Raw genomic sequence first — 10954 nt, 5'->3', positions numbered from 1 at the left:
CCCAAACATGTATGTAAATGGAAAAGTCTATTAACCACTCTCTATTCCATTTGTATTTATATCTGAGACAGAATCTCTTGACAACAAATGTTATTTTGCATGTCATATGTAAATGTTTTTCTTTGTGAGAGAAAGGAAGAATGAAAATAAAAGGGAAAGAAAGAAATATGTAAAGAAGGAAGGAAAAGAAAGAAAAAAGAAAAGGAAATAAAGAAAATATGAATGAATAAATGAATGAAAAGGAGGAAGAAAAGCAAGAAAAATGAAAGAAGAAATCAAAGAATATAAGAAAAGAAAGAAAGAATGGCAGAAAGAAAAGAATGAATGAAAGAAGGAAAAAAGAGAGGAAGGAAGGAAGGAAGGAGGGAAGGAAGGAAGAAAGAAAGAAAAAGAAGAAAGAAAGAAAGAAAGAAAAGAAAGAAAGAAAGAAAGAAAGAAGAGAGAGAGAGATGAGAAGAAAGAGAGAGAGAGAGAGAAAGAAAGAAAGAAAGAAGAAACAAAGAAGAAAGAAAGAAAAGAAGAAAAGAAAGAAAAGAGAGAGAGAGAGAAAGAGAAGAAGATGAAAGAAAGAAGAAAGAGAAAGAAAGAAAGAAAGAAAGAAAGAAAGAAAGAAGAAGAAAGAAAGAAAGAAAGAAGAAGAAAGAAAGAAAGAAAGAAAGAAAGAAGAAGAAGAAAGAAAGAAAGAAAGAAAGAAAGAAGAAAGAAAGAGAGAGAGGAGAGGGAGGGAGGGAGGGAGAGAGGGAGGGAGGGAGGAGAGAGGGAGGAGGGAGGAAGGAAGGAAGAGAAGGAAGGAAGGAAGGAAGGAAGAAGGAAGGAAGGAAGAGGAAGGAAGGAAGGAGGAAGGAAGGAAGGAAGGAAGGAAGGAAGAAGGAAGGAAGGAAGAGAAAAACAGACAGAAAGGGAAGGGAGGAAGGAAAACAAATGAAATAAAAAGAAGGAAGTGAGGAAGCACTTTGGTATCTTTTTTCCTTTTCTTTTCTTTTCTTCTCTTCTTCTTTTTTTTTTTAACAGAACTAGGATTTCAAATCAAATCTTCCAGCTGCAAATGTAATACTTTCCCTGCTGTATCTCACACTAGTTTCTTCCAGCTGCAAAGTTCAATATTTAATGTATCATGTTGGTACTAGATCACAGTAAGATTTATTACATAGACATAAGATATTCAACTGGAAAATATGTAAAGGAAATATTCCCTTTATTTGTGTTTATTTGTATTTGAAATATTCAGGAATGCATTGTTTTTGTCTACTTCTCTATCTTCTAGATCTCAGAAGTCATTGCACACATATTTTTTTATTGAAAGGTAGTCTAATAATAAATCACTAGAATAATACTAGGATACAATTGAATTTTCTTGGGACATTTGGAAGATGATTGAAATTCTGCAGAGAACGTGTGCAGAAACTATGTTAGGCATTTATCTGATAGCAGATGTTTATAAATTTGTTTTCCCTTATTTATCATGAGATCATGCCCACCAATTGGTAGACAATAAGTCTTAGAAGTACAATATCTCATCTAGCACAAGTCACAGACTCAACCCACAGTAAATGCTTCTTTCAACAATAATTCTCATGTACTCGTTACTTCTACCATGTACATGTTAAGTAAAGTTTTAAAGAGGGTAAAAATGCCTAAAATCTGAGTCTGATATCTGACCAAGAAAAACATTTTAGGAACAATAGACCTGCCTCAATCAAACAAAATTACAAAACAACTCTGTACTTCTAACTTGTTGAGAGGAACTGAGTTGTTCCTAGTGCCCATGGTATTTGTTATGTTACCATCTATTACTTAAGCTACATGGTTACTGTCAACTAATGGAGCTAGAGCACACTGATCTTGCTTGTCTGGATCATGACTGGTTAGCACTCTGTCTATTTTAGGATTTTAAGATTATATTTCTATGATCTTGGTCAAATAGTTTACTATACATGGAAGTCAAAACTACACTTAAACTTGCCCTCACAGACACATATGTTTTTAAGATTTTAGCATTTAAAACATTGAACTATATTTTGTTTTTACATTGAAAAATAACTCTGTTAGAGGTTATACACATGTATGTATATATATATATATAAATATATATATATATAAAATGTTATATATAATGACATAATAATGTATATTAAATTATTCATAATGATCAGAAGAGGAAAATCTGTTTGGTCAAGAATGTCAATAACATACCATAAGAGCATTCACTAAAATTAATGGATATATTAATCATGAAAAAAGATATCACAACCATTTTCAGCAATATGAAGGGATTACTTAAGGAAGAAGTATCCTTAGTCCTATAGGATAGTATGAGAAACAATCTATGTAAGTTGCAAAGAATCAGATATGTTTTCAATACAAGGAGAAACATTTCCTAAATAACATTGAATAGTGGAAAAAGTTTGTAGGATAGTACCTGGTTCCATAGTGGTTAAGGATTCCAGAAAATGTATGGAGTTCAGTGTCCAGGTTGTTTAATGCTGGGGTGGGAAGGTTGATAAAAGAAAATTTGAGATACAGATAGATGGTAACATGTTATGTTGTACATGTACTATATCATTGTTAAATTTACTTTTTGTGGAGGTTGCCTTTTCTTGAATGGAAGACACTACTGTCACTGGTTTCTATGAACTTTGTTAAGATTTCTAGAAAATTTTCTTTTACTCAACTAATTCCTAGTAAGCATGTAATTTATTATAATCTCTCTCTCTCTCTCTCTCTCTCTCTCTCTCTCTCTCTCTCTCTCTCTCTCTCTCTCTCTCTGTGTGTGTGTGTGTGTGTGTGTGTGTGAGTGTGTGTGTGTGTGAGAGAGAGAGAGAGAGAGAGAGAATGAGAGAGAGAGAGAGAGAGAGAGAGATTTCCCTAGTCCTCCTCACTTTGGTTTTGTTTGAAGCTTTAAAAGTCAACAATAATTTAATTTAATTTAATTTAATTTAATTTAATTTAATTTAATAATTGGCTTATTTTGTGGGATGGAAAAGAGATGTTAAACATTCCTTTTGATAACTGCTTTTGATATCCCTCTATATACTTATCCTCAAGTTCTAGAATAATTTTAAAATATCCACAATTGATACTTAACATTTAGATTTTTACTGTTTTTCACATTTAAAATTTCAAAATGATTATCCATGTCTTCTTTAATATTCAGTTTTCTTAATCAATTAATCAAATTGGCACGTTGTCCAGTCCCCAAACTGTCCTAAAATAGCAAAATACAAAATGTATATTCCTAGGTTACTGTCATCTCTTTTAAATTGATCTCATGTTTTTGAAATTAAATATATCAATGCATTTTATTGGCAAAGAAGCAATTGTTGGATAGGGAAATAAATTGTAGAAATTTTTTCATGGCATTACACAATATTAAAATGATTTTTGATTTTCTCATTTAAAAATGTTTTAAAAAAGAGATCAAATTTAAGAACACAAGGAAAGTTACAGTAATGATTTAGAATTTAACTTTACCATCAAAAAATAATTATTCATTTGGTTCCAACTAGACTTTATCATGTCTTCTATATTTTCAGGTTAATTAAACTTCTGGATAGCTATTTCCTGCTCTCAATTCATGGAAAAACATAACAATGTCACTGAATTTATACTCTTGGGACTTTTGATGAAGAAAGAAATGAAAACATTATGTTTTGTCATTTTCATAGCCTGTTATTTATCAATCTTCCTGGGGAACTTCATTATTTTTGTCACCATCATGTACAGCCATCTGATGCAGGAACCCATGTACTACTTTCTTTGGCACTTGTCCTTCATGGATCCATGCTTCACTTCCACCATAATTCCTAGGCTGATTAATGATTTAATTGCTGAGACAAAGACTATCTCCTATAATTGCTGCATGATTCAGCTTTTTACTTCTCACTTACTAGGAGGTGTTGAAATGTTCATCTTGGTGTCCATGGCCTTTGATCGCTATGTCGCCATATGTAAACCCTTACACTATCTGACAATTATCAACAGGCAGAGATGTAACATGCTGATACTACTTGCTTGGTTGGTGGCATTTTGGCACTCCATTGCCCAATTACTCATGATCCTGAGGCTACCTTTCTGTGGTCCTAATCAAATAGATCACTATATGTGTGACTCAAAACCTCTCTTAAAGCTTGCCTGTACAGACACACACATTGCCAGTATTTTAGTTATTGCTAACACTGGAATGGTAGTCTTGGCAACTTTTTTGGTCTTGGTGGCATCTTACATTGTAATATTGTATAATCTTAGGAAACACTCATCTGAAGGTCGGCGTAAAGCCCTTTCCACCTGTGCTTCCCATGTCATGGCCGTTGTCCTGTTCTTTATACCTTGTATCTCCACTTACATTCCACCTCCCCAGTCCCTAAATAATGACAAAGAGTTTTCAGTGTTTTACACTGTGATTGCACCTATGCTGAACCCTCTCATCTACACACTGAGAAATGTAGAAATGAAAAATGCCATAAGAAAGGTGTGGTCCAGGAAATTGGGTTTCTTATTCAAATAAAACAAAAAATGTTCAATATGTGAAATAAGAATAAGAAAAATATCCCCTATTCATTTCTTCCACAGGGACATAAGGAAAAATGAGAGCAGGAGAGGGAAGAACCCCTTTTTGAATTGATGATTTATTTTTATTTCTTATTGCTAAAGCCAACATTTCTAGTACAATGTTGATAAATAGCAGTGATAATGTGCATTGTTGTTTCACCCTTGATTTTTTTGGGCTGTGTCCAGCTTCTCCGCATTACAAACAGTGCTTGCTGCAAATTTTAAATAGATATTGCCCATTATTTTAAGGAAAACTCTTTTTATCCCTAAACTTTCTGGTGTTTTAGTAGGATGAGGTGCTATATTTTGTGAAAAGCTTTTTTCTACATGTATTGAGATTCTCCTATGATTTCTATGATTGGTTTTGTTACTGATATGGTAGATTATGGAAATATCTTTCCTGATATTGAACCAGCTCTGCATTCCTTGGTCATAGTATATTATATTGCTGATAAATTACTATAATCTCTTTGCTAACATTTATTTAAATTTTTTCCATCAATCTTCATTAGGAAAATTGGTGTATAATTTTCTTTCCTCTGTTTTGGCCCTTCCTGGTTTAGTTCAGTGGCATATTTGTGTCATAGATGGAATTTGCCAGTACTCCTTTATTTATTTTTGCAAATAGTTTACATGGACCATTAAAAATATCTCAGTTATAATTTTGTTTAAGTGGTAAATGTAAATTAGATAACTTTTAAATTAGTGGTAAATGTAAATTAGATAACCATGTAAGTTAGATAACTTTTTCAATTCAAATTCCAGAATTTAATTTTAGACTGCTAATGAAAAATAAATAAATTTGCTAAACAGCTGATATTTTTGTTTATTTTATTATTATAGCTTTTTATTTACAAAACATATGCATGGTTAATTTTTCAACATTGACCCTTGCAAAACCTTCAATTCCAACTTTATATGTGTGTGTGTGTCTGTGTGTGTGTATATATACATATGTATATATGCATATATATATGCATATATACATATATATATATGTATATATGAATTGATAAAATCCCAAAAATAAAAACAAATATTATATATCTGATATGATATTCTTGTTGCCTGTGGATTGACACAGTTTTGTAATCTACTCCAAGATAGTCAACAATAGCCTTCACACTTATATGCCTATAAAAATAATTTTAACTTACCTATATTTAAATGTATTATTAAATATGTTAAAGTACATATATTATGCCACCTCATATATTTTCATAATTATTTGATTATTTTTTTTAAGTTTTCTGGGGCAGCTAGATGGCGCAATGGATAGAACACCAGCCCTGAATTCAGGAGTACCCAAGTTCAAATCTGGTCTCAGACATTTAACACTTCTAGCTGTGTGACCCTGAGCAAGTCACTTAACCCCAGCCTCAGGGGGGAAATTTTTTTTCTAGGTATTTTAACTTTATTTTGAGTAATTCAAAGGCTGTTTAGTTGGTTGTTAAAAGTCAATGATGGAAACAGAAATGTTAACAATCCCTATAATAGGATTCTAAATCCAAAAGATGAATGGACAATTAGATTATGTAATCAAAGTCTGTAATTCACCATATAGAGTGCTAGAGACCCAAAGAAGTTAAAATCAAAGTTGTTGATCAGCATCTTAATTCTCAAAGGTTATATGGTTTCAAATTCAGTGTTCTTTCCATAATGCTAGATGACTAACCTGAACATGAATGTGGTTGAGGAACTTGAAAATTTTGTTGGATCTATTTCAATGTCTGTCAAAATAAATTTCAATGCTCTGTGCATGAACTACTTATTCTCTCACAAAATTCACCGCTTCTTTGTTTTCAGTCTTTTTTTTTTTTTATTACATCTGACTTTGTGAAAGTATGTTTTTGTTTTTTGTTGACAAAGATCCTCAAGTAGTTTCTCACTTCTCTGGCTCATTTTACAGATGAAGAAACTGAGGCAAACAGTGTGTAATGATTTCCTCAAGATCACATTGCTGGTGAATATCTGAATTAAGTCTTCCTCAGAGCAGACCCAGCATCCTACTTTTCCACCTGACTGCTCTCATATGCTCAAATAATATGAATATATACATTCAGAAAAATAGTTTTCAAATAAATCTTTCCTTCACCGAAAGTCTTCCAACTAATTTATTGAGATCCTCAAGACATTTCTCGATAGCCACTATCTGAAATTCAAGTGCCAAATTCAGCCTTGAGTTTTCAGTATCTACAGGTATAAGGGAAACATCTTCAGATAATTCCGCCATTGATTTATTTAGAATCTATTATTTTTATATTAATGATTAGTTACTAATGAACAAGAGGCTGGGATTGAAGAGTTTGTTATATATTGATTTTGGAACCTTTTAAGCTACTTACTCACATAGACCAACTGGGAAAAAAATAACTTTTACTTGGTTTGAGTCTTTGGATATATGAAAACAACAGAGATATAGGAAGTCAATTTAAAAAAGACATAAATAATCATTTCAGAGTTCCACATATATACATACGCATATATATATATACATACATACATACATATATATATATATGTGTGTGTGTGTGTGTGTGTGTGTGTATAGGTGGGTGGGTGCATTTGTGTATGCATTCAGATTATATGCACATAAACAACATATATGTTTATTCCTAATTTCATGTTTTCTTTTAATGGAAATAAAAAGTATGACTGTTAGAAGGTGATATACAAAGCATTATACTACAAATATGAAAATTGAGATGTAGCAAACATTTCAAAGACATGTGACTTGAGAGAGAGAAGATATAGACAACACAGAATCTTGATATTGATGATTAGCACAGCTCACTAGATAATGTATTTGTTGACATTTTTCATCACTACTCATATCCATCATCCTTCTGCATTTCAATATTGATATTTTGCCAAGAAATACCTTTTATAGAACACATTCATTCTAAAATTACACTGTAGTGTAAGCCCCTTTTTATGTCATGTAACATTACAAGAGAACAATTAATGCAACTGATTTAGATTCCCTTTGCCCAAAATCTTTTGACACCACACCTTTCTCATGGCCTTCTTCATTTCAGTATTTCTCAGAGTATAGATTAAGGGGTTGAACATTGGAGCAATGATGGTATAAAATGGAGCAAACACTTTATCCTGGGGATAGGTGGTGGGAGGTCGAAGGTAGGAAAAAATTGCAGGTACAAAAAACAAAATGACAACTGTGAAATGAGACCCACAGGTAGAGAGAGCTTTCCGTCGCCCTTCAGCTGAATGTTTGCGTAGCGTCCATAAGATAATAGCATAGGAAAGAAATAAGATCACAAATATTACCAAGACAATTATTCCTGAATTGATTACAACAAGAATACCAGTCGTGTAAGTATCTGTACAAGCAATTTTCAGTAAGGGGAAGACATCACAGAAATAATGATCAATTTCATTGGGGCCACAAAAGGGTAATTTGAGAGTCATGGATAATTGAGGAAAGGAGTGAGCAGCCCCTCCAACCCAAGCAGTTAGAACAAGAAGGTTGCATTTCTTTCTGTTCATGATGACCATGTAGTGGAGAGGTTTACATATGGCAACATAGCGGTCTAAAGCCATGGCAGTCAGGATGAAGACCTCGATAACTCCAAAAAAATGCATACTGAAGACTTGAAACATACAATAATTATAGGAGATAGTTTTTCTCTTAGTTAATAGGTTCTGAAGTAGTTTTGGTGTAACAGTAGAAGTATAGTAGATGTCCATGGAAGACAAGTGACTGAGAAAATAGTACATTGGCTGGTAGAAAAGATGACTAAAATGGATAGAGATGAGGATTACAAGGTTTCCTATGAGGAGACTGATGTAACAGAAGAAGAAGAAGAAGAAACAAAACAGCTGTGTGTTTGGGTCGTCGGATAGTCCAAAGAGAATGAATTCTGTGACATTGCTCTTGGTCTCCATTTTTTTTTTTTTGGTATTTTATATTCAGGATAAAGTTTTACCTTAAATTAGAAGAAATATGTCAGTGTAAGCACATTACTGAAAAAAATCTTATAGAAAGAGATACAATGAGAAATTCCACTTAAAATAACTGTTGATAACATAAAATATTTGGGAATCTATCTACCAAGAGAAAGTCCAAAACTATATGAACACAATTACAAAACACTTTCCACTCCAATAATATCAGATCCAATCAATGGGAAAAAATATTAAGTGTTCATGTGTAGGCTGAGCGAATATAATAAAAATGAGAATGCTACCTCAATTAATCTATTTATTCAGTGCCATACCAGTCAAATCCCCAAGATATTATTTTACATATCTAAAAATAATGATAAAGTTCATCTGGAAGAAAAAAATGTGATGAATTTTAAAGGAATTGATGAAAAAATGGAAATGAAGATGGCCTTGCTGTGCCAGACCTTAAACTATATTATAAAATAAGTCATTAAAAACATTTGATTCTGGCTAAGGAATAGATGTTCATAGGCCGAATAATTAATGGCTATAGCAATCTATTATTTGACCCAAAGATCCTAGCTTTGGGGTTAAGAATTCACTATGTGAAAAAACTGCTGGGAAAATCAGAAATTAGAATAGCAGAAACTAGGCATTGATCCACACCTAACACCATATACCAGGAGAAAGTCAAAATGGGTTCAAAATGGGATCTAGACATAGAGTGATATCATAAGCAAAATAAAGCACATTGGATAGTTTGCCTCTCAGATCTGTGGAGAAAGAAGAAAGTGAAGATCATTATTGATCACCAAAAAGACAATTTTGATTATATTAAGTTAAAAAGTTTTTGTACAAACAAAACTGCAAACAAGATAAGAAGGGAAACAATAAATTGGGAAAACATTTTTAAATTCAAGGGTTCTGATAAAAGGCTCATTTGTAAACTATATAGAGAATTGACTCGAATTAATAAGAATTCAAGCCATTCTCCAATTGATAAATGTTCAAAGGGTATGAACAGTCAATTTTCAGATGAAGAAATTTAACCATTTCTATTCATATGAAAAGGTGCTCTAAATCATTATTGATCAGAGAAATGCAGATTATGATAAACCTGAGGTACCACTACACACTTTTTAGATTGGCTAAGATGACTGTTAAAGATAATGATGAATATTGAAGGTGATATGAAAAACCTGGGACACTAATACATTGTCAGTGGAATTGTGAATGGATCCAACCATTCTGGAGAACTATTTGGAGCTATGTCCAAAGTGTTATCAAACTGTGCATAGCCTTTGATCCAGCAGTGTTTCTACTAGGCTTATATTGCAAAGAGTTCTTAAAGAAGGAGAGGACATGTGCTAAAATGCTTATGGCAGCCATTTTTGTGGCGGCAAGGAACTGAAAACTGAGTGGATGCTTACCCATCAATTGTAGGATGGCTGAATAAGTTACAATATATGAATTATGGAATATTATTGTTCTATAAGAAATGATCAACAGGATGATTTCAGTGCAGCTTAAAGAGACTTACATGAAGTGATGTTAAGTGAAGTGAGTAGAACTAGGAGATCATTGGGTAATAGCAAGACTATGTCAGGATCAATTCTGAAGGACAAGATTCTTTTCAATAATGAGATGATTCAGGCCATTTTCAATGGTCTTTTGATGAAGAGGGTCATCTGCATCCAGAGAGAGAGAGAGAGGACTGTAGGGATTGATTGTGCATCACAGAATACAATTTTCACTCTTTTTGTTGTTTACTTGATTTCTATTTTCTTTCTCATTTTTTCCTGTTTGATTTGATTTTTCTTGTGCAGCAAAATAATTTTACAAATATGTATGCATATATTGGATTTAACATATATTTCTATCAGTTTTTGGATATATTTCATTACTTGTCATCCAGTGGAGGGAGTGGGGAAAGAGGAAGGAAATTGGAACACAAAGTTTTACAAGGGTTAATGTTGAAAAAGTATCCATGGATATGTTTTGAAAATAAAAAAAAGATTTATCAAATAAGAAAAATAAAAAAGTTATTATATATAAAAACTTTCAATATGATGAAATGGATATTTTCAGAGTATTGTAGAAAGACTTTTATTAATGGATAAAGAGGAAAGCAAACAAAACCAAGAAAAGAATTTAACATTAACAAAAAAGTAGAGGAAAAAATTAAGAATTTTAATCAATATAGTGACCACATGATTCTGCTGTAACAGTATTGAACTATGATATTCACTTGCAAATGGAAACAAAATAAAACATACATTTAGGGATGTGGTAATTAGAGATTATATATTGATTTAGAAAACTACATTTTAATTATCTACATTCTATTGAATTTTAATTTAATTTTAAAAGGTTTTTAATTATGTTTTTACATGGTTCATGCTGAATTCGAAACTTGTGGGCATTGAACATTTTTGTACTAAATGACTTCCAAAGTATCATCATGTGCTCAAATTATTTGTTTTCTTTTAAGGTCTTTTTA

At 32.2% G+C, this 10954-nt stretch overlaps 2 protein-coding genes across 2 annotated transcripts; one reads left to right on the top strand and one right to left on the bottom strand.

Moving 5' to 3' along the window:
- The first annotated feature begins 3574 nt into the window (after window positions 1–3574).
- Window positions 3575–4504, top strand: LOC141545786 (olfactory receptor 4P4-like). Its single transcript, XM_074273044.1, has one exon. The coding sequence runs from the start codon at window positions 3575–3577 to the stop codon at window positions 4502–4504; it is 930 nt and encodes a 309-aa protein (XP_074129145.1).
- Window positions 4505–7509: 3005 nt separating this feature from the next.
- Window positions 7510–8454, bottom strand: LOC141547417 (olfactory receptor 4P4-like). The gene has a single exon (XM_074275851.1). It carries the CDS (start codon window positions 8452–8454, stop codon window positions 7510–7512), a length of 945 nt encoding a protein of 314 aa, XP_074131952.1.
- Window positions 8455–10954: the final 2500 nt, after the last annotated feature.

The sequence above is a fragment of the Sminthopsis crassicaudata genome, chromosome 6 (genome assembly GCF_048593235.1).
Source record: "Sminthopsis crassicaudata isolate SCR6 chromosome 6, ASM4859323v1, whole genome shotgun sequence".
Classification (NCBI taxonomy): Eukaryota; Metazoa; Chordata; class Mammalia; order Dasyuromorphia; family Dasyuridae; genus Sminthopsis; species Sminthopsis crassicaudata.
This window is presented reverse-complemented; position numbering and strand designations above follow the sequence as displayed.

Coding starts and splice junctions, on each gene's coding strand:
- LOC141545786 (XM_074273044.1), top strand. CDS start 3,575: ATGGAAAAACATAACAATGTCACTGAATTTATACTCTTGGGACTTTTG.
- LOC141547417 (XM_074275851.1), bottom strand. CDS start 8,454: ATGGAGACCAAGAGCAATGTCACAGAATTCATTCTCTTTGGACTATCC.